This window comes from Cottoperca gobio, chromosome 24 (assembly GCF_900634415.1).
Source record: "Cottoperca gobio chromosome 24, fCotGob3.1, whole genome shotgun sequence".
Lineage (NCBI taxonomy): Eukaryota > Metazoa > Chordata > Actinopteri > Perciformes > Bovichtidae > Cottoperca > Cottoperca gobio.
The window spans coordinates 1,098,191-1,125,977 of record NC_041378.1 but is presented as its reverse complement, the minus strand read 5'-3'; the positions used below and the strand labels follow the sequence as shown (position 1 = coordinate 1,125,977).

Genomic DNA, 27,787 nt, shown 5'->3' with positions numbered 1-27,787 from the left:
GTCAACACAAACATCTGGTTCACTCACGTTCCTCAGGTGTGAGGTTTGGGTAAACGTCAGCCAGAGCCGCCCACAGCCGGCGTTCATCCACGAAAGGCAACAAGGCCACACCTTCAAAATAAAAGCACATATACAGGAAAGTAATGTGCCACTGAGTGACATGAAGAAAGTAGATCTAATAATCCAACAACTGTCAAACTACACGCTGTCCTTCCAAAATAAAAAGATTGTTCATCGCCTCAAATCTGTTCAGAAATAGATTTCTGTGGATTGTTCAGAGGGAACAACAAAGTAAATCAGCAGGCGGCCATGTTGCTTCCTGTTTATCCAGTCACGGCCAACAAGCGAGCGGTTAATTATGTCCCTTGTAGATTCATGATGTTAAAGATACAACCTTTAAAAGTTATTAAGTAGTGATAACTATATTAAGTAAGGGACTCACCCTGCCAGGCGTATTTCTTGCCGTTGAGATCAATGGCAAAGTCGTCGGGGTAGAAGTCGATGATGGAAGACTCCTGTCACAAGAAGCATTTAAAATAAATGTGATGAGACTCGAAAAGAGCCGCCTCATCATTTCACGCTGAAGTCGAGTGAAAAGAAGTTTATTCCCTGCAGATCTGTTCTTTTATCCAAACATATGTTGAAACCTAACACTTTAAAGACCTCTGAACGCGACACTTACAGGACTGCTCATCAGGCTCCTCCATGTTGTGGGCAGGAAGTTACCGCTGGCAGCAGGAAACACTCCCATCAGCTGCTCCAGTGGCTTGAACTGCACAACAACACAAGTTATTCTTGTTTTTACCATTGTAACGAGGATTATTCATGTCAAAGATCTTAAAGGTAACCATGAGTTCTTCCACAGGGCTGCGAGAACATATCCAGAAGACAAAGCAGAGAAACAAGTTCAGTCCATTCTCACCGGTTTGGTCTCCTTCTCAAAATCGGTGAACATCCCTTTGATGTCTTTGAAGTCGGAGGCGAACGGAGCGTAGTGGAACGGGAAGTACCACTTCCAGGAGGCGCAGCCCTGCAGAGCAACACAATCAGACGGATATCACTTCACAGGTCGGGAGGAATCAGAGAGCTGAGCATTTAGCAAGATCTGTGGATCTTAACGTCATCAAGTCTGTTACATGAAGGTTCAAAAATACAAGTCACCATCCCCGACTCGTCTTCACGTTTTGTTCAATAGTCCAAAGATTTTTAATACATTTTGAAATAAACCTGTAAAAAGGAGCAAATCTGAGACTGAACCACAGTTTAATTAAAGACCTGCACAACGGCAGAACATTTAGAAGTGTTACAAGTTATTTCTTGACTGATAAAATGAGAAGACACTTTAAAGACGTCGAGGAAATAAAAGCTTCTTTGCCCTTTTTCTCCACAAAAGTTCCAACGCAGCATAAATCTTAAAATCCAGCCTGAGCAGACCAGCGTGCAGACGCTGACATTTAGAGACCTTCACAGGCCTGAATCCTGATCACAGGGTTTTAAACTGTATAAAGGAACATGCATTTCAAACTTGGTGGTGTGTGTGTGTGTGTGTGCTGCGTGAACTACAGCGGCGCAAAAATCGACGAGTCCTCGGAGGACTGGACTGCACCGTTAACGGTCGAGCGTCTGGGGGTGAGAATGTTCTGCAGCACCGTCTGAGAGGCTCTTGCGTCTCAGAAATAATTCCCCTCCTCATGTTTGTGTGGTAGCGAAGAAGAGGAGCAGCAATAGAAATCTAACCCTGCATCGGACCACTTATCCTTCCCGAGCAAACACGCCTCGCACCAAAGCACGACCTTCACTTCCCACAATCCACCTCTGAGAAAACGAGCCCCTCGCTGATGCGTCCAGCGATCCTTACATCTCAGCCGGTCTCTCCATTATCATCTCATTCAAATGATAATACGAGACTTTAGCACGAGAAGCTGGAGGAGGCTCCAGCCTCCACACAAATAATCACAGATCATTTATCTTAATGAGAAATGTTGTGAGCTCGGCCGGTGGGTCAGAGACCACAACAAATAAAACATTCAATGAAAACAGCTGACTGAAGGAGAAACGCTCCGCAGTAAACGAGCTTCACCGTCCTCTCATCAGGATCAGTCACTCTTATCGTCCGTTATAAAAACACTTCCGTTACCAATTAAAATCTTCATCATGTTTTCTGATGAAGTCGATTAAATGTGACGACTAACAAATGTGCAAAACCAAAATGTGTTCCGACAATATAAACAACTAAATCCTCCCGCGAGGAACTAGAACATTTCTGACAAACAAATTGATTATTAAATAATAAATCCTTTTTAAATAACCAATTCAGATTTAATCTCAAGATCAAAACTGGAAATACAGTTCTCTCAGTAGTCGCTCATTTGTTGATAAATTAATCAATGACTTGTTGAAAGTTTTGTCTGATGCATCACTGAATATCAGTCAGTCAATTAATATATATATATATATATTTATCATCTAGTATCCAGGCAGGCCTGATTTGTGTTTCTCCCACTTAAATGCATTTGAATTCTTCAACACTGGAGTAACTCAGAACAAACTGTTTGTGCAGTTTCAGGTAAATCTTAAAGAAATGCTTCTGACGTGTTTAATATTTTGTTGAGGTTGGTCCACAAATGTTCCAACACGGAACCACAGCACAGAAACAAAAGCTGAACCTGGGATTCAAATACAATTCAAGTAATTAAGCGGAAAAACTTCTAATTGATTGAGAATAAATCAGAAACGTTTGTCAGTTTTATAACTAAAGAACAGATCTCTTTAGGTGTGAAGGCGGCTCACACACATCTGAGAACAAAGTGTGAATGTTTTGGATAAACCGCTCTGATCATTTGGCGAGGTGTGCGTGACCATAACTCTGCGGCGGCGGCGGCAGCGGACAGAACCGTGAATGTGTGGCAGCAGAGCGCAGACACGTCCCCGCCCGCCGAGGGCCCGCTAATGAATTCATCCAGAACGGCCCCCTGAGAGGGGCTTTGGATTGGCGAACATGTGGAGTCAACACCGAGCGTGCATATAGACAGCTCACAATCAGCCCGGACAAATCCCCCCCGGCTCAGCCCGAGACGCCCCGGCTCTTCTGAAGAGGGCCCGCAGCTGATCATTTCATTTCAAGATAAAGATAAATATTTTACAACAATAAAATGATTTAGTGTATAATCGCACTGCAAACAATAAAGTGGAGACCCTGAAGTCTCGGCTGTGTGGAGGGTTGTGTGTCGAGACCCTGAAGTCTCAGCTGTGTGGAGGGTTGTGTGTCGAGACCCTGAAGTCTCAGCTGTGTGGAGGTTTGTGTGTCGAGACCCTGAAGTCTCGGCTGTGTGGAGGTTTGTGTGTCGAGACCCTGAAGTCTCGGCTGTGTGGAGGGTTGTGTGTCGAGACCCTGAAGTCTCGGCTGTGTGGAGGGTTGTGTGTCGAGACCCTGAAGTCTCGGCTGTTTGGAGGGTTGTGTGTCGAGACCCTGAAGTCTCGGCTGTGTGGAGGGTTGTGTGTCGAGACCCTGAAGTCTCGGCTGTGTGGAGGGTTGTGTGTCGAGACCCTGAAGTCTCGGCTGTGTGGAGGGTTGTGTGTCGAGACCCTGAAGTCTCGGCTGTGTGGAGGGTTGTGTGTCGAGACCCTGAAGTCTCGGCTGTGTGGAGGGTTGTGTGTTGAGACACTCGACAGGAAGTCCATTAGACGTCTTTCCTTCGGCCAGAACGAGTGAAAAACCTGAGATCAATTCTAAACTGAATTTGGTTAAAAATAATAATTTAAAAAGAGACTGAAGCCTCATCAAACTACCAGAGCCTCAATCACACGAGTACGTGTTAGGACTTCTACAAACAGAGTAGAAACTTTACAGCAGCTGGTATAAAGTCATTCTTTTGGTTAAGTTGTTTACTTCCTGCGAGTGTTTTGTGGTGAACTGTTCAGAAAACAACATGAAATACTGAAAGGACAATTCTATGATTCAAATGTTGGTTTAAAGAAACCAGCTTTCTACCACTTTGAATGTAATCAAACAGGAACATGGCTGTAATACCAGGCCGTCAGGCAGCTGTTCTTCTTCTCTCTGTCCTGAGCAGCTGCAGTGACTCACTATCACCTCTAGAGGAACACGTGGCATTACAGCCTGGACGCAGCGCAGCTAGCTGTTAGCATGCTACCTTCAGGAGATATCTGACACACAGACGTGTTTAATTTCAACACTGTGACCTCTTCACACTCTGATGATGTTAGTTAATTCTGGCTCATCTTACACATTGAACCTTTAAAATCAACACAATCATACGAGTGTTAGTAGACTAAGAATGGAGGACGGCTGGCTGTAATGAACATTGCAGTTCTATTTTTAAGTTTACTTTTAAGTGTAGACTGCACGTCTTTAAATGTATGAAGTGAATCTACCTCAGTGTTCTTGTAGCAGAGAATCGTTACCCCTCTGCAGTTCAGGTCATGACACTGTATCCGTGCTTCAGTGTTACCTGGTAATAGTAGCGCAGCACCCAGCAGAGACCCTCCACGTACGACTGCACCACCTTCTTCCTGAAGTCGTCATCAGACGCGTCCACATCAAACTTGGTCTTGAAGTATCTCTGCTTCCAGCCATCCTCCCACAACCTGCAGCACAGACATGCAAAGTGCACATTATACTTTACTGACTAAACTCTTAAAGGAACAGCGCTGAAGTATAAACGTATAAACCTTTGCAGTCAAAGACATTGAGAGCAGATCCTCTTTGCTGTATAGTAAATTATAGTATAGTAAATTATAGTATAGTAAATTATAGTATAGTAAATTATAGTATAGTAAATTATAGTATAGTATATTATAGTATAGTATAGTAAATTATAGTATAGTATAGTAAATTATAGTATAGTAATTATAGTATAGTAAATTATAGTAATTATAGTATAGTAAATATATAGTATAGTAAATTATAGTAATAGTATATTATAGTAATATTAGTATAGTAAAATTATAGTATAGTAAATTATAGTATAGTTATAGTAAATTATAGTATAGTAAATTATAGTATAGTAAGTTAAATTATAGTATAGTAATTAAATTATAGTATAGTATAGTAAATTAACTTATAGTATAGTAAATTAAATTTAGTAAGTAATTCTGTATAGTAAATTAATAGTATAGTAAATTCTAGTATAGTATATGTACATTATAGTATAGTAAATTATAGTATAGTAAAATTATAGTATAGTATAGTAAATTATAGTATAGTAAATTATAATTATAGTATAGTAAATATGTATAGTATAGTAAATTATAGTATAGTAAATTATAGTATAGTAATATAGTATAGTAAATTATAGTATAGTAATTATAATTATAGTATAGTAAATTATAGTATAGTAAATTATAGTATAGTAAATTATAGTATAGTATAGTAAATTATAGTATAGTAAATTATAGTATAGTAAATTATAGTATAGTATAGTAATTATAGTATAGTAAATTATAGTATAGTAAATTATAGTATATAGTATAGTAAATTATAGTATAGTAAATTATAGTATAGTAAATATAGTAGTAATAGTATAGTAAATTATAGTATAGTAAATTATAGTATAGTATAGTAATATTATAGTATAGTAAATTATAGTATAGTAATTAGTATAGTAATTAATTATAGTATAGTAAATTAAATTATAGTATAGTAATATAGTATAGTTAAATTATAGTATAGTAATTAAATTATAGTATAGTAAATTATAGTATAGTAAATTATAGTATAGTATAGTAATTATAGTAAATTATAGTATAGTAAATTATAGTATAGTAAATTAAATTATAGTATAGTAAATTATAGTATAGTATAGTAAATTATAGTATAGTAAATTATAGTATAGTAAGTTAAATTATAGTATAGTAAATTAATTATAGTATAGTAATAATTCTAGTATAGTAAATTTTATGTATAGTAAATAATTATAGTATAGTAAATTAAATTATAGATAGTAAATTATAGTATAGTAAATTATAGTATAGTATATTATAGATAGTAAATTATAGTATAGTAAATTATAGTATAGTATATTATAGTATAGTAAATTAAATTATAGTAAATTATAGTATAGTAAATTAAATTATAGTATAGTAATTAAATTATAGTATAGTATAGTAAATTATAGTATAGTAAATTATAGTATAGTATATTATAGTATAGTAAATTAAATATAGTAAATTAATGTATAGTAAATTAAATTATAGTATAGTAAATTAAATATAGTATAGTATAGTAACTTATAGTATAGTAAATTATAGTATAGTAAATTATTAGTATAGTAAATTATAGTATAGTATATTATAGTATAGTAATTAAATTATAGTATAGTAAATTATAGTATAGTAACTTATTAGTTATAGTATAGTAAATTATAGTATAGTAAATTATAGTATAGTAAATTAAATTATAGTATAGTAAATTATAGTATAGTAAATTAAATTATAGTATAGTAAATTAAATTATAGTATAGTAAATTAAATTATAGTATAGTAAATTAAATTATAGTAAATTAAATTATAGTATAGTAAATTATAGTAAATTATAGTATAGTAAATTAAATTATAGTATAGTAAAGTAAATTATAGTATAGTAAATTATAGTATAGTAAATTAAATTTTAGTAAATTAAATTATAGTATAGTAAATTATAGTATAGTATAGTAAATTATAGTAAATTAAATTATAGTAAATTATAGTATAATATAGTAAATTATAGTATAGTATAGTAAATTAAATTATAGTAAATTATAGTATAGTAAATTATAGTATAGTAAATTAAATTATAGTAAATTAAATTATAGTAAATTATAGTATAGTAAATTATAGCATAGTAAATTAAATTATAATATAGTAATTATAGTAAATTAAATTATAGTATAGTAAATTAAATTATAGTAAATTAAATTATAGTATAGTAAATTATAGTAAATTATAGTATAGTAAATTAAATTATAGTATAGTAAAGTAAATTATAGTATAGTAAATTATAGTATAGTAAATTAAATTTTAGTAAATTAAATTATAGTATAGTAAATTATAGTATAGTATAGTAAATTATAATAAAGTAAATTATAGTATAATATAGTAAATTATAGTAGAGTAAATTATAATATAGTAAATTATAGTATAGTAAATTATAATATAGTAAATTATAGTATAGTAAATTATAATATAGTAAATTATAGTATAGTAAATTATAGTATAGTAAATTATAGTATAGTAAATTATAATATAGTAAATTATAGTATAGTATAGTATAGTAAATTATAGTATAGTAAATTATAATATAGTAAATTATAGTAAATTATAATATAGTAAATTATAGTATAGTAAATTATAATATAGTAAATTATAGTATAGTATAGTAAATTATAGTATAGTATAGTATTTACACCACTGGAACGCAAGTTAGCGGATCAACTGTCTGGACGCTGTGGCTTTAAACACTTCCATCGTTTGCGACCTTGAAAATATAAATTATTCCACCTCTGAACGTGAGCGTAAGTGACTCTTGGATGAGACAATCACATGTTTGTAGAGCAAATGTACCTAAACGATACATTTGCTTATTAAAAGGCTGCGTGTTGTTCTATAGGCTGGAAAATGCATTAACTTCCTCCCTGCTGCTGGAATAGTTTAATGGCTTTGACTTCTTGGTAGATTTGGGGCGGAGATATCGTTCTGCACACATAATCAAGGCCGTCCGAGCATCTGTGTCGTGGATCCTCGGCGCAGCCCGCGGGGAGCGCCGGCTCCTGAGAGGAAAGCCTCCATGAATACCAATTTAGCCCGATGGATTTAGCAGCTTTGACGAGTGCGTCAGAGGAAATTACTCGAATATTCCTGCTTCACATATTAATCACATGCAGAGAGAAGTGGGGTGTGGGTGTGTGTGTGGGTGTGTGTGTGTGTGTGTGGAGAGAGTTAAACAGCTTGTGCTGCAGCCCTGTGGCATTAATGAGTGAATCTCTGCGGTTGTGTTTGTTAATATGTTCCCTGATTTATTTTAAAGACATTTTATTAACTACATGCCGTCTGGTGACACTCACTGCAAACATACTGCTATACCAGCTATTTGTGTCTAAAATAATGAGTTGTGATATTATTATTTTGTATTTAGTGCAACATACGGTCATTTGATTGTAGAACATGAAATATTTGTATCAGAGGATCTTTAATAATAATAATAATAATAATAATAATCCAACCTGTAAATCCTGTAAACAGATTCATTTTCTTTCTAGATGCTTCAAAAAGCTGCAATAAGTCAGTAATTAACCGCGTCATCACGTGTGCAGGTGTGATGAGTTGCTTTGATTGGTTTACGGTTAGAGATGATGTCAGAGACAAAGTGTTCGAGCGGTTTGACGGCGATGCTAAAGATTTATCTGCTAAACTTTTACTGTAGTTTTGTTTATTCATCTTTTGCATCACGAGAGGAAAACATTTGAGAATTAGAACAAGCCCGCTGCTCATCATCGCTCCAGGATACATTAGCCGCTACTAGCATAACACATCACAATCCGACTGAGCTGCTGGCAGACGAGTTGCATTATGGGTAATGTAGGCGCCATGGTTAAGAATGTGAGGAATAATAAAAGTGTTAACTGTAATTCTGCAGCATCGATTTATTATAACTCTTTTAAAAGTAACTCAGGTACTCCTGCCTCCACTAAGACCCCTCCCTCCACTAAGACCCCTCCCTCCACTAAGACCCTGCAGGTTTACCTGACGTTGTCTTCGGGCTCCGGCTCGCTGTCACTGTCATCAGCTTTCCTCTTCATGCCCCTGCCGTCCGTGCTGCCGCTGGGCCCCGCAGACGACTGAGCGAGAAAACAAAAACATACAAAAAGTCACAAACATTCGTTTTTATGATCCGAACAAACATAACTTCAAAAGTCACATCTTATCGTACGATTGTACTTCTCCTCCGGTACGTTTGACAACTGAAACTACAGGTCATTTAACTTTTACGAGCGGTGTGAAGTCCCTCAAAACATTTACATATTAAACAAAACGTTAATTGTTTGAGGGAAAACACAAACAACATTCAAAGTATTATTTAAAATGGTTTGATTTAATCGTTTGTCTTTTTTGTTTTAGGGGGAAATTATTTAAACTGTCAATTTAGATTTGTTTTAAACTCGTCTTCTTTACATCCATTTTCCTTTTTAGGGAGAAAACAGTTTGTCACTTAAATATACACAAAATAAATGCAAATGCATCCAATACTATAAGAGCTGCAACTTAATGTAACCGTCATTATGGATTAAGTTGCTCGATCAAATAGTTTGTAAAATCTGCATCAACATTTAAAAATACCAAATATATTCAGTTTATTACCACAGGAGACAAAAGACACTATAAAACTATTCTGAGTGAGTTCATTCATTCATCTCTAACATTTGATCCTTGGCAGACGTGCTCTTTAACACACTATATTCTGTGAAGACACGATCAGTGACGTCTTTAATTTAAATATATTTATGAATATAAACAATTACAGTATGTTATGGTCATTGTAGCACAAATGAAGAGTTTCAGGAGCATGTGCTGTATTTGTTGCTCCATCATACAAACAACCAGAGGATTATAATGTGAAGACGTTAACTCTGCTTCCCGTCTGAATAAAAATAAATCTCTACTTCCTTTTATTCTGAAACCTTTGTGCGGTTTTTCATTCATGTGCTAATGCGAGGCTGCCTATTGTCAGTGGGTGGGTGGAAAGGAAAGAATATATATATATATATATATATATATATATATATATATATATATATATATATATATATATATATATATATATATATATATATATATATATATATATATATATATATATATATATATGAAGAACAGACGGTTCAGTGCAATCCGTCTCAACCTAACTGAGAATACCCGCTAAATAAAAAGGAGCCAGTTTCAAAACGACGACACATTTTAACCACTTTAAGGTTTACATGTTTATAGTTTGTTAAAGGAAAGGTGGCTTTGATTTTGGACATAATGTGTTTTGAAGAAGTAGAAATCAATATTTTCAGATTTCCATCAGAATTACTATCAAACACCGAGTGGATGATCTCTGCCGACTCCTTCAGCTGGATTAATGAACATAAGGAAAGCAGAATATGGTAAAGTCAAAGTGTTTGAAGACGACAGGGAAGACTCGTCCACTAAGGATTAATATGATGATTAATTAACCCGATTAAAATCACTATTAAATCAACATTTGCTTTGAAAAGCACCAAATGTATTTGTCATATTTAAACTCAGCACCACGGCACACGAGTAAACCGTTGACCAGAAATATCAAAACATTTGCCGGCGGGTGAAGAGGGAGGCGCACATCGATCATCTGTACAGAACGCCCTCAACACATCGACACCGAGCTGCTTGTAAATCCAACGTCATGTGGCCACGAGTCTGTTTTTAAAGTAGAAAGCCGACGCACGTATCGATGCCCTGTACTGCTGATTGTACCATCAGTTACTCATGTATGTGATGATAAACTCTGGCTGCAAGTCAGAGAGCAACATAAGTGCGTAGTCTTCATGCTACTTTATATGTTGTTGCTCTCTGATATGCAGCGTCATTAGAGACACGGAGGGAGCCGACTCGTAATGTCTTATGTAACGCTAAGTATTATGGGCCTACATTAACATTAACATTAACATTAACTGGAATGAGCGTGTTCCAGAGGATTCGCATTAGAAAGACTGATCGTCTTTTATGATGTTGCACAGAACTCGCTTAGCTCTCAACGCTCGACTACAGCCCTCGTCTTGGACTCTACGCTCGACTACAGCTCTGGTCTTGGACTCAACGCTCGACTACAGCTCTGGTCTTGGACTCAACGCTCGACTACAGCTCTGGTCTTGGACTCTACGCTCGACTACAGCTCTGGTCTTGGACTCTACGCTCGACTACAGCTCTGGTCTTGGACTCAACGCTCGACTACAGCCCTCGTCTTGGACTCTACGCTCGACTACAGCTCTGGTCTTGGACTCTACGCTCGACTACAGCCCTGGTCTTGGACTCTACGCTCGACTACAGCTCTGGTCTTGGACTCAACGCTCGACTACAGCTCTGGTCTTGGACTCTACGCTCGACTACAGCTCTGGTCTTGGACTCAACGCTCGACTACAGCTCTGGTCTTGGACTCTACGCTCGACTACAGCTCTGGTCTTGGACTCAACGCTCGACTACAGCTCTGGTCTTGGACTCTACGCTCGACTACAGCCCTGGTCTTGGACTCTACGCTCGACTACAGCTCTGGTCTTGGACTCTACGCTCGACTACAGCTCTGGTCTTGGACTCTACGCTCGACTACAGCTCTGGTCTTGGACTCTACGCTCGACTACAGCCCTGGTCTTGGACTCTACGCTCGACTACAGCTCTGGTCTTGGACTCTACGCTCGACTACAGCTCTGGTCTTGGACTCTACGCTCGACTACAGCTCTGGTCTTGGACTCTACGCTCGACTACAGCTCTGGTCTTGGACTCTACGCTCGACTACAGCTCTGGTCTTGGACTCTACGCTCGACTACAGCCCTGGTCTTGGACTCTACGCTCGACTACAGCCCTGGTCTTGGACTCTACGCTCGACTACAGCCCTGGTCTTGGACTCTACGCTCGACTACAGCCTCTGGTCTTGGACTCTACGCTCGACTACAGCCCTGGTCTTGGACTCTACGCTCGACTACAGCCCTGGTCTTGGACTCTACGCTCGACTACAGCCTCTGGTCTTGGACTCTACGCTCGACTACAGCCTCTGGTCTTGGACTCTACGCTCGACTACAGCTCTGGTCTTGGACTCTACGCTCGACTACAGCTCTGGTCTTGGACTCAACGCTCGACTACAGCTCTGGTCTTGGACTCTACGCTCGACTACAGCCCTGGTCTTGGACTCTACGCTCGACTACAGCTCTGGTCTTGGACTCAACGCTCGACTACAGCTCTGGTCTTGGACTCAACGCTCGACTACAGCCCTGGTCTTGGACTCTACGCTCGACTACAGCTCTGGTCTTGGACTCTACGCTCGACTACAGCTCTGGTCTTGGACTCAACGCTCGACTACAGCTCTGGTCTTGGACTCTACGCTCGACTACAGCCCTGGTCTTGGACTCTACGCTCGACTACAGCTCTGGTCTTGGACTCTACGCTCGACTACAGCTCTGGTCTTGGACTCAACGCTCGACTACAGCTCTGGTCTTGGACTCTACGCTCGACTACAGCTCTGGTCTTGGACTCAACGGCAACCTTTTGCTAATAAAGGGATGAACCTCCTCTCATAAATGACTCCAGGGTTTAACTCTGAAACGTCAGTAAGGACTTACATTGCCACCGTTCTTTATCGTGGCCTTCAGGGACTGAGCTGCATCCTGGAGAAACAAGAAGAGAGTAAAACCTTCTTCCTTACGACTGCACTGATGCAACATGTTGAACTCAGATCAGGAGCCCTCCCCTTCGGACTTAAAATGAGATATTATTCACTTATATCAGCTTCAAACTGATAAAAGTCTATAACATGATGAAAATACTTTAAAGTTTTTAAATCCTGAAACTTCAGAATCATTTATCCAGAGCGGCACAGAAACTCAACGTCTGACATAACCGACGAGTCGGACCTTGTTGGATTGCATCCTCATGTCGAAGGCCTGGTGCCGGGCGTTCTGGACGGCCTCGGGTCGGTCCCTCCTCCCCAGAGCCTGAGGGGCAAATTGGCCCGAGGTCATGTGGGCGGGGCCGCGCTGCTCCACCTGTCATAATGACAAAACAGTCCGTATATGAGCGACAGCTGCCGAAGAACCTTTGAGTGTTCGGCCCAGTTAAATGTAGACGGCACCGTACTCTGAAAACATTTCATAAAAAGAAAGAAAAATGATGCGATTAAAATGTCAATAAAATAATCAGAAGTAACGTTTGTGTCAGTCAAAGTATGTGTGCGTCACACTCGCTGGAGGATTCAAACACGGGGACATGTGTTTACTGAACACGGCTCTAGATTTAAATACTGACGTTTCTCTTCTACATGATTTTATATCAGGGAGTTTTATCAGGTAACATTTTCCAGCTTGTATTAAAAGACAAAACCGTTTCATCATCTCTTTACTCACCTTCATCCTCTTCCGCTTGTCTTTCATTCTTCTCTTGAAACCTTCCTGAAGGAAAGAAGACGTGAGACTCATCAGTCGGAGAACATTTAATCAAAGTTCGACAAACCAAGTTATCATCGTGTAAACACGAGAAGTCCTGCAACAACTTCAGTCTAACGTTTGAAAAGTTATGATTTTAATTCAACGATCTCCGTGTGAAGCTGCTGAAGTCTTACGTCGTCCTCTTTGCGTTTCTTGAAGATGTTGTCCTCAGCCACGCCCACCGCCTGCATGATCAGCTCCACTCTCTCCAGGTTGACGTAGCCATTCTCCGTCAGGTAGCCCTGCAGATAAACGCGGGCTGTTATGTCACAGTGCCGGGTCTGCTTTACACAAAGAAACCCACAGCAGGAAACACTGAGCGACACAAACACGTGCTGAGAACTCACTCCAGTTTTGTGCACAATGTCTTTGTAGATGTTGACCAGTCGATCTATCGCTCCCTCTCTGCAAGACAAACACAACACCGGGGAAGGATTAAAGAGAAGTCGTTGAGTCAGGACATTAAACAGCAGCCACGTCCATTTTATCCTTACACAAAGCTTCTTTACCAGTTTTCAGTCTGATTAGTGTTGGAGGTTAAAGTGAAGTGATGGCAGATCACTGCAGAGATAAACAGCCTCATTACTCTCATAGAGTGAAGCAACACAACTGCCCTGCAATTAACCCGGTGCTTGTGAAGCTTAAAGAAAGCACAAGTCTTGAGAAACTCTGGAATATTTGAGTCTGCGTAAAGAATAAATCCTGTAGCTGCAGAAGTGCATTTATTATACATCCGTACTTTCTATCGTCTTGAAATGAGACAGCGCGCCCTGAAGCTCACCTGATCTCTAAGGACGGCAGGTGTGGCAGGAAGTCATTTCCAACAAAGAAGCACATGAAGACCCAGTCGTCGATGCTCCTCTCAAAGTCGAAGGGAAACGGGAGACTGGCCATGGTGAGCTCTCTGGCCAGGTACTGATAACATGGAGGGAAGGCAGAATTATTTCATGACTAGAATGAAAGAATAAATGCGATGAGCAACATAAACAAGACAGAGCATGAAATGTAGCACCTCTGTGACATAAAGTCTAATGACAAACATTAGTTAGACTTTAATTAGAGGACTAACGTCTACATATTGTGTGACCTTCATTAAAGACGCACTGTGGCGCCACACATGATTTATTCCTCCACAGAAGATTAACATCGTACCTCGCGCAGCACACAGAGTCTGATGAATATGAACTCCTGTTCAGACGCCGGCATCGAGTCTGCAAACTCATCGTGCTGAACGAGAAGAAAAGACAGAACGTGTCATTTCTAAATATAGAATCGGAGAGTTGAACACTGAACAATAACGAATCTGCAAAAATGACAAAGATATCGTTGATACATAAACAGTCAAAGTCTCGGCCGGACGGGAAATGATAGCGATCACAAGGCGGCAGGAGAACCTTTCATTTTACATTCACGTTGCTGTGAAACGTCCACGTCGCTTCACAGCACCGGCTGACTGACATCAAAACGCTTGTGACAAAGTTCATTAAAAACATTTATGACAAATTAAAACAAATATCTGATGTTTTCTTTGTATCTAAAGTAGAGTTTTAAATACGCAATTTCTACTCTTAGTTCTGACATTTAAGCAAAAGTTCTGTCACAAAGGGACTGACAGAAGCTTAGACTCCAGGCTGAGCTCACCTCTCCCTGTTTCTCTCTGGCCGTCCCCTGACAATCTTTGATTTCATGACCGGTCTGCCCGCAGAGCGCACAGGGCCGGGGTTTGTTGGGTTTGAACTCCTCTCTGATGATGGTGAAGTTCGGCTCATGGGTGGCCAGGCCCAGCATGATCAGGTCAGCTGATCAGTCATCACAAGGGAAGAAGAAAAACGTTATTTCCCGATGCGGTTGTTTACAAAGTAGTCGAACGCTAAATCAAGGTCCCTTCTGACTGACTAGAATAGATTCACATCTGACACGTTCTCATTGCATTTACTCTGACTTACCGTCAGCGCCACACAGGCAGTGGTGCGTGTTGGGGTCGTGGTTGGGTTGAGCTGCAAAAGTGAATCACAAACAAAAGTCAACAAAATATGTGACTGCAGACGTTTCTGCCCCTCAGATCAAAGTCTCACATGAGATTCAAAAACTAGAAAACTAGAAATAAAGTGCGATATTGATTTGTGTGTCGTCTTGCGTTTTGCATTTGCTTTTAAATTCATATTTTATTTTTTTGCACGTTTGGTCTTTTCTGTTGTAAAGATACGAGGGTGGTATGTGTGGTTTTACAACATTGGTTGTTTATGATGCATCCTGCCAGAGTACAAGTGCTTTACGGTGCTCCTTTGTATTACAACAGACATGAATCATTAAAGCTCATCAGAGTAATCAGAGTACGGCAGCTGTACCTCTCTGTCTCCGGATGTAGTCCATGATCTTGTGTTCACCTTCACCGGGAACGCTGGCATCAGACAGCAACACCTGGATAATAAGAAGGAACTAAAGGTCAGTGACTGAACACAACCAGCGTGCAACACACAGCTCAAAACATTAAGTTCAAAAAAGATCAATTCATTGTTTATTAATCTCTCAACTGTTTTTCTGTTTGAAGCATTCAGTTTATAAAACACGTGTAAATACGTTGCATATCATGTGGTTGTAGCTGATAATTATAATAATGTATAATATGTAGGGCTGTCATGTATCAGATCTTCACTACACGATGATGGTGGCCAAAACAATTATAGCCCGATATTAAAACATACAAAAATAAAGAAATGTAAATACTAGAGGCACTCGATCGTTGACAAGTTACACACCGTGATGTTCCTCCAGCCGGGGTCATTGCTGAGTCTGTCAGCGACGTAGTATCGGAGACACTGTGCCAGGTTGTCCATGAACTCTGTTCCCTGCAGACAAGTTAAAGATATAAATAACATGCGTTTCCAAGGCTGCCAATTTTGCATCATGAAAACAGTAAAAATAATAATAATAAACAAACAAATAACAAACATTACAGTAGTTTAATATCCAGTAATAAGTATGAAAGACTAAAAAGATGCATCTCACTTACTGGAGTGATGCAGTTGCTGTCAAATCTCTCTTTAACCCCCTCCGGTGGAAGATAACCTCCTGTAGAGGAAATGACACAACACGTGAGGCTGCATGAAGGGTTAGAGAGGATTCAGTTACCCATCCAGAGTGAGTCCATTCAGGTATTATGAAGTTACAATCAATATGTTCTGCCCTGAAGCTCAGAGAAAATACCGTCCTGGAGGAGGAAACGTCCTTGTAGGGATTTAAAAGAATCACACACACCTCTCTGGATGATCTCCTCCCTGATGCGATCCTTCTCCTCCACCAACTCCACTCCTTCTTTGGAGGCTCGGAACCGCCGAGAGCGCTGCTGGTTCATCTTGGCCCGTGGAGCCTGGTGGAGTTAAACAGGGAGAGCACAACTTCTCACACCAAGCGCAGATGTTCAGACACACCTCCATTTCAGCGAATAAATGTTTGATCCAACTTGAAGTCATAACAAATATTGATGTCACCTCAAGTGGACACAGCTTTAAATCTAATAAATGTTTCTCTGACAGAAGTCAAAACGTTGCTCTGCAGGTTTCCGTCACTGAAGGTTTCTTACCACTCCATCGATGGCCATGTACAGAACTCTCCTGGGCCGCACAATATTGAAGAGGCGGTCTATGTACTCGAAAATGGCGACCATCATCTCGTCTTCATTTTTGGGAGCCGCTCTGTGGACAGCAGAGGTCAGATTGTGAAGTATGTATGTATGGGGGGGGGGGGACTTGTGCTTGCTATGGTTTCATTTTAGTTTTCCCATTTACAAAAGTGTCCTTTCATCACTCTGAATGCAATCTGGGGCTGCAACTACTAGCTTTCAAAAATCAATTAAATTGTTTATTATTTTTCACCTGCAACGAACCCCCCCCATAATGTCTTAATGTCTGCTACTAGGGGGTGGCCGGCTGACAAAGGGCATGCATTTAGCCAACAAGGAGGGTGACATGCCCCATTATCACACATTCCACTAAGTGTAAGGACTGCCGATAATAAAAACAGACAATGAAAAGTTAAGCATTTGGCTTTTTTTTGTGTCATAACAGAGAGAAAGGGGTCAAACCAAAACGGTGACCCAGACACAGAACAATAACAGTTATCCCTAAAATAAATTGCAAACATAATGTATTGAGTTTCAAATGTCCAAACTGCACAGAGGTCCCTACTTGTCCTCTGGATGTGTACAAGGGTGAATGATCCCGTTCATGTCCAAGTACAAATTGTCGAATTCCACCTCGTTGGGGTTTGGCTTGGTCGTATCAACAGGAATACGGACTCCATTGCATTCTTTCCCCTGCGAAGATAAACAACACAATTCACTTTTTTTGAAGAAATCAGATCTTAAATTTTTTTTAACCGGCCTAGACAACTGACACTCATTACATACGACAAATAGCTTTTGAAAGAAATTGCACCTCGACTTTAATCGAATGAGTGTTTTTATTTCATGATATTGTGGTAGTATTTATGGTGTTAGCTAATAGCTGAGGTGGTTTTTAGGTGTGTCTGCAATGCATCTGCTACACCTCAGCTTCACCACAATCTGTATAGACATAATGGTTGTAAGACAGGAAACATTAACATTAAAGATTTATAATATTCTAAAACTATAAAGTGTACCAGAGCCTGTCTGACAGTAAAGCTAATGTGTATTAATATGCACTCTCGCTGAGAAATAAAAAGACACATCTGCCGTGTGTTTTAAGAGTTATATTAAATATAGAGCTGGGAGCATGGCCCCCTGTGAAGACACGGCTGATTAACCTCAAGAATCACTGCGCTAAATAAATACGTGTTTGTTGGGAGTCCAAAGTTAAGTATAAACAACGCAGTTTTGTTTACAATCTCACTTAGAAGTCCACAAACTTCCGGCTTTAACGTGTGGTTTGAGACGAACAGTCAAAACACGACAAATGAATCGACGACGCAGCATTGACGGCCAAGAAAACACATAACAGCCTGAAATCAGTTTAAAAAAAAGATTTATAAAGATATAGCACGTTAAAATCTTCCCGCCAACGTTAATGCGACATGTAAACGATGTCGGCTGCTAGCTAACATGCTATCCCCTTACCTTCTCCTCAACACAATGCACAACGATTGACGCATATTTTCGGCTAAGCCAACGGAAAAACGCCGGGACTCCCATCTCCGGTGAATAATTGCTTCTCTGTCAGCTAATAAAAAATTAGAAATTGTAGAGAAACAGTTAAAATAGCTTAATTAAAACACGAGAATTGTTGTGGATGAGTACAACACTTCGGCTACATGCTGTTGGCCATGGCCGTAAAGTACAGTTTCCGGTTCATGTCGGCTGTTTCCGGAGTATTCAGCAGAGCCGAACGTGCCCACAGCGACTCCCAATGGCTATAAACGGTACTGCAGCAACAAGGAAGCATTCTGTACAATGTTTTATTTAGGTATTCTCAGTTCTCAGTGGTGGAAGAAGTATTCATCTTCACTTAAGTAAAAATACTTACACCACACTGTACACATATTAGTTAGTCAAATCTAAAATTCCAGCATTGAAAATGTTACTTCAGGAAAAGTATGTAAGTATAATCAGGAAAATGTACTTAAAATAGAAAGAATGTCCCCTGTGACTGTTTTACTATTATATATTATATCATTACATTATTGTTATGACTAATGCGTTCATATAAAATCTGATTTTTACTGTTGTAGATGGTGAAGTTCATTTTGAACTATTAGTTTCTTTTTTTCTATTGATAGATCTTTTGCAAAAATTGTGAGAAATGCTGTCACAATTACCCAGAGCCCAAATTGACACTTTAACAATATTTATTTTGCACAACAAACAATGAATAGTAAATAGTAACAAATTGAAAAAATATGTTAAATGACAAATACATTTAAATAGTTAAAATAGTTAAAAGGAAAAGCAGTAATTCACATTTGTGGACCTGGAACCATGAAATGTTTTTGCTTGAAAAATAGTTGCCAGTTGATTTTCTGTCAATGTCTAAATCTTAATTAATTAATAAAAAGTAAATAAATAACTATTAAAGGCAAAACTTTACAGTCAACAATTAGCCATAAAAAAACAATTAAATTAAATTCCGTCAGAAAGAATGACACGCTCTTAAGTATAATGGTAAATAGTGTTGATTTCTTTGAATACAAAGCTTAAAGTTTAAATGTAACAAACCACCAAATGTCACCAAGTGTGTGAAAGGTGTGAAAGGTGTGAAAGGTGTGAAGGTGTGAAAGGTGTGAAAGGTGTGAAAGGTGTGAAAGGTGTGAAAGGTGGTGAAGGTGTGAAAGGTGTGAAAGGTGTGAAAGGTGTGAAAGGTGTAAAGGTGTGAAAGGGTGTGAAAGGTTGTAAAGGTGTGAAAGGTGTGAAAGGTGTGAAGGTGTGAAAGGTGGAAAGGTGTAAAAGGTGTGAAAGGTGTGAAAGGTGTGAAAGGTGTAAAAGGTGTGAAAGGTGTGAAAGGTGTGAAAGGTGTGAAAGGTTGTAAGGTGTGAAAGGTGTGAAAGGTGTGAAGGTGTGAAAGGTGTGAAAGGTGTGAAAGGTGTGAAAGGTGTGAAAGGTGTGAAAGGTGTAAAAGGTGTGAAAGGTGTAAAAGGTGTGAAGGTGTGAAAGGTGTGAAAGGTGTGAAAGGTGTAAGGGTGTAAAGTGTAAGGTGTAAAGGTGTGAAGGTTTGTAAAGGTGTGAAAGGTGTGAAAGGTGTAAAGGTGTGAAAGGTGTGAAAGGTGTAAAGGTGTGAAAGGTGTGAAAGGTGTGAAAGGTGTGAAGGTGTGAAAGGTGTGAAAGGTGTAAAGGTGTGAAAGGTGTGAAAGGTGTAAAAGGTGTGAAAGGTGTAAAAGGTGTGAAAGGTGTGAAAGGTGTGAAAGGTGTGAAAGGTGTGAAAGGTGTGAGCCTTGCAGACTCCACATCCCTGTAATTGTATTGTGGTTGAACCTCCATCATCCACAGTCTGATGTTACATAATGTTCCTTTAATGGGGACTCTCTGCACAGATGCCCTCACGCTTCCCAACCCGGCACCACCACATTTAAGGTGAATTAGATTTTTTCTCCCTCATCTCTGTGGTTCATGCAGGGGTGGGAGTAGAGAGGGGGGAGAGGTCCATTAGCCTCCCCTCTTCAGGCAGGGCGGGTCTGACATCAACACTGCAGAATTATTACTGCAAAGAGCTGCTGATGGAAAACACTTGGCCTGCTCTGACGGGCCATTTCCAGAAACATTTACGCCGGAGTTGCAGGTAATAGGACGAAACCGTCATTTCAATGTTTGTGCAGGGAAACAGATGAAGGGAAATATGATGCAAATCCCCAAACAGAAAGCTCTCAGTCAGACGGCTACAGCTCAGGAATGTGACATGAACACAGATGATGCATTCACTGGATTCATGCACAAAAGAAAAAGTGCTTTCTTGCTGCAGACCGACTTCTGTGAAGATGTTGTCGTTGAAAAGTGGTGATTGATTTCACCAAAACAAATTCCACCAAGAAGTTTCAGGATTCCAGGAGTCAGAAGTGAAAGCAGTGAACAGCTTTCGTTCTTCAGACAGGTGTGTGTGTGTGTGTGTGTGTGTGTGTGTGTGTGTGTATGTGTGTGTGTATGTGCGTGTGGTGGCGTGTGGTGGCGTGTGTGTGTGTGTGTATGTGCGTGTGGTGGCGTGTGGTGGCGTGTGTGTGTGTGTCTGTGTGTGTGTGTGTGTGTGTGTGTATGTGCGTGTGGTGGCGTGTGTGTGTGTGTGTGTGTGTGTCTCCTGACCTGATTTCATCCCACACGCAGATGACTTAAAGAGGGAGAGCGCCCTCACCTGGTGGTCATCACCATTATAACCCGTATGAAGCTTCACAGCATGTGTGTGCGTGTGTGTGTCTGTGTGTCTGTGTGTGTGTGTGTGTCTGTGTGTGTCTGTGTGTGTCATTTCTATTGTGTCTTATTTCCAACATAAACTCCACATACAGCTGTGAACACTGTCTATAACATAATGTCTCATGTATCTCGTTATGTGAAATGTAAATAAAATCTCACACACACACACCCCACACACACACACATACACACACACACACCCCACACACCCCCCCCCCCCACACACACACACACACACCCCACACACACACACACACACACACACACACACACACACCCCACACACACATACACACACACCCACCCCACACACACACACCCCCCCCCCCCCCCCCCCCCACACACACACACACACACACACCCCACACACACACACACACACACACACACACACACACACACACACACACACACACACACACACACACACACACACACACACATGCGCTGCAGCTCTCGTTTAAGTATTCAAACAACATTGAATCTTCGATGGAGTTGATTTCCCGCACCCGGAGCTTCAGGGACTCTTTCACACACGTGTGAACCATTTCATTAAAAGGACGTTTAATAAGAGAGCTCGTTCGTCGAGGGAAAATGATCATGTCAGTGCAATTCAAACGGTACTGTAGTTTCCTGCTAACAAAGCCGCCTTTGATTCGCTGATCCCTTCAGCTGCACATGAAAAGCTCAGCAGGACTTCTCAGGATGTAAAGCAGCAATTTGTGTCTCCGAGGTTGTGATGTGTCGCCGGCGGCTCGCCGAGCGTCTTCACATCTGAACCTCTTTGAGTCTGTTTCTGCTCATTGTTGAAGAAAGAAAAGCTCGGGTTCAGTTTCACATCCCGCCCATAACACACACACAGACACACACACACACACACACAGACACACACACACACACAGACACACACAGACACACACACACACACAGACACACAGAAACACACACTGACACACACACACACGCACACACACATACCCACACACAGACACACACACACACACACACACACATACCCACACACACACACAGACACACACACATACCCACACACACACACACATACCCACACACACACACACAGACACACACACACACACACACACACACACCTGGTTCACATTGTGAATTCAAAGTTAACTCCTGGTTTGTGTTTAAATCAGCTCCTGTAGCTCTGCAGCTCTGCAGCTCTGCAGCTCCTGTAGCTCTGCAGCTCCTGCAGCTCTGCAGCTCCTGCAGCTCCTGTAGCTCTGCAGCTCTGCAGCTCTGCAGCTCTGCAGCTCTGCAGCTCCTGCAGCTCCTAAAGCTCCTGCAGCTCTGCAGCTCCTGCAGCTCCTGCAGCTCTGCAGCTCTGCAGCTCTGCAGCTCTGCAGCTCTGCAGCTCCTAAAGCTCCTAAAGCTCCTGCAGCTCTGCAGCTCTGCAGCTCCTGCAGCTCCTGCAGCTCCTGCAGCTCTGCAGCTCTGTAGCTCCTGTAGCTCCTGTAGCTCTGCAGCTCTGCAGCTCCTGCAGCTCCTGCAGCTCTGCAGCTCTGTAGCTCCTGTAGCTCCTGTAGCTCTGCAGCTCTGCAGCTCCTGCAGCTCCTGCAGCTCTGCAGCTCTGTAGCTCTGCAGCTCTGCTGATGTGAACACTCTTGGCAGAGGTAAAGCGCTTTAATTGAGCAAAATTTGTCTCAATGAAGACGTTCACTTAGATGCGAGAGTCGACCCCGGCAGCGGGCCGGGTGAGACGAGAGGTTTTACCTGCACATTAGAGCAGAAGGCATTTTAATAACAACAACCCCCCCTCCTCCTCCATTAGCATCTCATTGGAGTGGGACTCAATTATTGTTAATGGAAGTTCACCGCACATTTTCAAATGGAGCTCTCATGCTGCCGACGATCTGTTCGCACAAACACTCGAGAGACAAACTGACTGGGGAAGTGAAACAAATGAAAATGTTTCCTCTCGGACACATCTGGCACCTTCGTGTCTCAAAGTCTAGTTTTACAGCAACCAGAGCACAAAGTGGTGCGGGGAGTACATTTGTTTTTCTTTATTTAACGGCTGTCTGTTTGTCCCGCATGGAGGGATAAATAAAGTTAATCTTAAATATCACTTATTAGAGATGAAGGTTGTTCCACATAATTCTAACATCTGTAACGTTATATGTATTTTGTAATGGTGGATATATTTTGCTCATGCACATTACATTTGCTCTTGATAACATATATGACATATTAAAAATAAACATGATAGAGAGTGACACGGAAAATTGATAATTATGTAATTCTTCTTATGTACTTTTATTTTTAATTTTTCGCTATTTAACGTTACTCATAGTTTTGTCTGTACAAATATGTGTGTGTATGTGTGTATAGAGGTTTGAGTCCTTTCTTCACTCTGTTGTTCAGTAATGTACATTTGATTTCTATTAAAGAATAATCTCTTATAATTCATATTACAGCGAACAAAAACACTTTAACACACACAAGAAATATTAAAGCCTCCTGCTCTCATGCTGCCTCCTGCTGCCCCCCGGTGGTGAACAGCTGCAGCAGCACCTTTGGGCCCCGCGGCGCTGAGGCCACTCTGGGGGGGTCGCAAAAGGTCACGATTGCAAATCCAGAGCTGTGTGAGATTTGGTGTCGTCGAGTTGTTTTGTGGACTGGAAATGACTCTTGTTTGGGCAGAAGATTAAAAGAGACTCACACGAAGCTGCAGCCGACACACTTTCCTGTGTGTGGAAGTCAAACTGCGAGAGGTTCTTCACGAGAGCCCACGAAGAACAATATAATCCCTGCTTTCTGTCTGTCTTTAAAACCTGGTGCAATGTTAATGTACAATAAAATGTGAAACAAACCTTTATGAGCGTATTTAAGTGAATTAAGTGTTTTTATCAGTTGCCAATAATAATAATTTAAAAAGGGATGACAGCTCCTCTGTTTTTAGACATAAAGTTAATATACTTAATATACTACATTAAGTAATATAGCCAACATAATATAATATTATGCAGAATTAAGGAGTACTTTTGGTACTTTAAGTACATTTTGAATGCAGTATTTTTACACTTGATACTTTAATTGTGTGTTCAGAACTTCTGTTCAGCCTCAGCTGCAAATATATAAAAACATAAAGAATGTTTTCTTTGTCACTGCGAGCATGTTAGCATGCTAACGTTAGCATGTTAGCATTTAGTAAAAGAATCCTGACAAATGATTGTTGAGGTCTCTGGTGAAACGCTCGTGGCTCAGTGAAGCTGCAGATGGTACATATGCTTTGAAAACAGGAGACTAACATCTATTTCTCACATCCCCACATGTGAGAGGACAATTAAAGGGAAAAGTTCTCTTACGGAGGTTTCTGCCTTTAAAAGGATTTTTCTTATCTGTGATAGTTATCCTTCACAGCGGTGGCGTTTAAAGAGATCGTGGTCAACCGGCTCCACGCACATCCAGCAGTGATGTGATCTTGTGAGTGAAACAGATAAACACGTCTGTCTGATCTCCACAACAGAAACAGCCGAATATCAGCGAGGAGAAACATGTTTTTCGTGCTGGTCGACTTCGAGAGTTTGAGTTATTTATCTTCCAGAACTCGTCTTCTTCAGACGAGAGGAAACACGAGAACATGAGAGTGTGTGTGTAACTGTGTGTGTAGATGTAAACTCTCCACAGCTACATTACATAACGCCTCATGTACATATTAAACACTTGTGATATAAACTGTGTTGATGTGAGTCATGAAGTGGGGAAGCTTCATGATATCTGTTAGTTACATGTTTGACCCTGTTCACCTGCAGTGTGTACAACATGTATGACCCTGTTCACCTGTAGTGTGTACAACATGTATGACTCTGTTCACCTGCAGTGTGTACAACATGTATGACCCTGTTCACCTGTAGTGTGTACAACATGTATGACTCTGTTCACCTGTAGTGTGTACAACATGTATGACCCTGTTCACCTGCAGTGTGTACAACATGTATGACTCTGTTCACCTGTAGTGTGTACAACATGTATGACCCTGTTCACCTGTAGTGTGTACAACATGTATGACCCTGTTCACCTGTAGTGTGTACAACATGTATGACTCTGTTCACCTGTAGTGTGTACAACATGTATGACTCTGTTCACCTGTAGTGTGTACAACATGTATGACCCTGTTCACCTGTAGTGTGTACAACATGTATGACTCTGTTCACCTGTAGTGTGTACAACATGTATGACTCTGTTCACCTGTAGTGTGTACAACATGTATGACTCTGTTCACCTGTAGTGTGTACAACATGTATGACTCTGTTCACCTGTAGTGTGTACAACATGTATGACTCTGTTCACCTGTAGTGTGTACAACATGTATGACCCTGTTCACCTGTAGTGTGTACAACATGTATGACTCTGTTCACCTGTAGTGTGTACAACATGTATGACTCTGTTCACCTGTAGTGTGTACAACATGTATGACTCTGTTCACCTGTAGTGTGTACAACATGTATGACCCTGTTCACCTGTAGTGTGTACAACATGTATGACTCTGTTCACCTGTAGTGTGTACAACATGTATGACCCTGTTCACCTGTAGTGTGTACAACATGTATGACCCTGTTCACCTGTAGTGTGTACAACATGTATGACTCTGTTCACCTGTAGTGTGTACAACATGTATGACCCTGTTCACCTGTAGTGTGTACAACATGTATGACTCTGTTCACCTGTAGTGTGTACAACATGTATGACTCTGTTCACCTGTAGTGTGTACAACATGTATGACTCTGTTCACCTGTAGTGTGTACAACATGTATGACCCTGTTCACCTGTAGTGTGTACAACATGTATGACCCTGTTCACCTGTAGTGTGTACAACATGTATGACTCTGTTCACCTGTAGTGTGTACAACATGTATGACTCTGTTCACCTGTAGTGTGTACAACATGTATGACCCTGTTCACCTGTAGTGTGTACAACATGTATGACCCTGTTCACCTGTAGTGTGTACAACATGTATGACCCTGTTCACCTGTAGTGTGTACAACATGTATGACTCTGTTCACCTGTAGTGTGTACAACATGTATGACCCTGTTCACCTGTAGTGTGTACAACATGTATGACCCTGTTCACCTGTAGTGTGTACAACATGTATGAATGTTACAATACATATCTTTAAAGGAGCTTTTCTCTAAAGGAGCTTTTTCTCACACTCTTCAGCAGAAGTCTCCACTTCAGCAGCACTTACATACACCAAACTTTCCACTTTCATTCCTCTCTATATTCTGCAGCTTTGTGCAGAGGGCTTTGTTCACATGTCACTCACAGCTCATGTTATACACGCTACACTCACTACATGCAGGAGATGCACAGAGTTCTGTGTGTTGACAGGATTCAGTGATTTATGGAGTGATACAAAGACAGATCCAGAATCTGTACAAACCTTTGACATGTGAACAACATGAAACACTCTGAACCTGCTTCATCCAGACTTCTCTTTACATCTGGACATGGAGCAGATCAGCACATCTTTAATGACATAATGCTTCATTTACATATTTAAACATTCACATTTCAGAACACTTGTAATATAAAAGATAACTGTGTTAATGTGAGTCATGAAGTGGAGATGTTTCAGCTGATATCTGTTTATAGTGTCAACCTGTACAATGTTGTTTCATTTCCTTCCATCTCTCGTCTGTTTTTATATTTATATTTCTGCATTTCTTTTATTCTTTCTCCTTCCTCTTACTTACACCTTTAACTCATCTGAAAACATGAACTTCTCTCCCAACATTGGAGCTAAACTTCATCATGAGCCCCTTTATCTCCAGAACATATCACCGCAGGCCTGTGAAGACAAAGTTCCTGTGGATGCGTCGCAGAGCTGAACAGAGTGATTATTTGTGCACAACTCTTCTGTGGGTGTGTTGAATGTTAAAAACTCACTAAACTTGTGACGACTTCCGCCCGCAGTGTTTGATGTGTGATGTGCTCGCGCCCCTCGGCCTCATGCTGAGACATTCAGACAGAGCTGCGTGTCATTAGCCCGCGAGCTCTTTGGCTGCCACATGAAAGCGAGCTGATGAGCGGCGGCAGCTCCCCGGGGGGGTCGGGGGGGTTTGTATCCCGTGCATAGGCCTGCAGCCGCCGCCACGACTTCTCTTGTTTCCCACAAACAGGAGGCTGTTTAGCAGTCGGCTGGCAGATGACCTGGGCTCGTTTGAAGCGAGGCGGAGAGGGGGCGGCTGACCAACAGAGTCCGCGCGCCTCTCGCACGGCTCATTACTCACACACATCACACGGACAACATGCGGCAGGGAGGAGAAGGTCCTAATGAGGACAAGAGAAGATACTAAACGGAGGAATTACGAGCCTCCTCGCCAGCTTCTCTGCAGAGACACAGATTCACCTGAGCAGAGCAGGAACACGCTGCACCTGTCAGCTGATCCCTCTCGCTCCATGCTAACTCACCTGCGTCATTATTAGACACGCACACGTTTAGAAAGTCCTCTGTGTGAAACCAAAAGTTTACTTATTGTTTGCTGACGACATTCAGTCCCGAGACGCTACGTCACACGTTAAACCTTAACTAATCTAATCTCAGCGTTGACCACGTGCAGAGCTTCTGTTCAAACTGATATGAGATGAGATTAGATGAAGAGAGAGATGAGAGATGAAGAGAGAGATGAAGAGAGAGATGAGGAGAGAGATGAGAGAGATGAAGAGAGAGATGAGAG

At 40.5% G+C, this 27,787-nt stretch overlaps 1 protein-coding gene across 3 annotated transcripts in view; it reads right to left on the bottom strand.

Annotated features, from left to right (window-relative positions):
* xrn2 (5'-3' exoribonuclease 2) overlaps positions 1-18,535 on the bottom strand; it is a 33,616-nt gene extending 15,081 nt beyond the window's left edge. Inside the window, exons 1-22 of one of the 3 annotated variants that reach the window (XM_029462782.1) lie at positions 18,304-18,535; positions 17,396-17,523; positions 16,792-16,903; positions 16,467-16,578; positions 16,222-16,280; positions 15,968-16,057; positions 15,557-15,629; positions 15,155-15,205; positions 14,850-15,007; positions 14,361-14,435; positions 13,990-14,123; positions 13,556-13,613; positions 13,343-13,450; positions 13,128-13,172; positions 12,639-12,770; positions 12,348-12,392; positions 8,740-8,834; positions 4,473-4,608; positions 923-1,030; positions 683-772; positions 443-515; positions 28-111 (exon numbers count right to left, since the gene is read on the bottom strand). In XM_029462782.1, the coding sequence (XP_029318642.1) occupies positions 28-111; positions 443-515; positions 683-772; positions 923-1,030; positions 4,473-4,608; positions 8,740-8,834; positions 12,348-12,392; positions 12,639-12,770; positions 13,128-13,172; positions 13,343-13,450; positions 13,556-13,613; positions 13,990-14,123; positions 14,361-14,435; positions 14,850-15,007; positions 15,155-15,205; positions 15,557-15,629; positions 15,968-16,057; positions 16,222-16,280; positions 16,467-16,578; positions 16,792-16,903; positions 17,396-17,523; positions 18,304-18,378 (2,041 nt within the window). In that variant the 5' untranslated portion in view covers positions 18,379-18,535. The remainder of the gene's footprint in view (positions 1-27; positions 112-442; positions 516-682; positions 773-922; positions 1,031-4,472; positions 4,609-8,739; positions 8,835-12,347; positions 12,393-12,638; positions 12,771-13,127; positions 13,173-13,342; positions 13,451-13,555; positions 13,614-13,989; positions 14,124-14,360; positions 14,436-14,849; positions 15,008-15,154; positions 15,206-15,556; positions 15,630-15,967; positions 16,058-16,221; positions 16,281-16,466; positions 16,579-16,791; positions 16,904-17,395; positions 17,524-18,303) is intronic. The other 2 variants (XM_029462781.1, XM_029462783.1) reach the window with 2 other exon arrangements.
* Between the last annotated feature and the right edge of the window lie 9,252 nt (positions 18,536-27,787).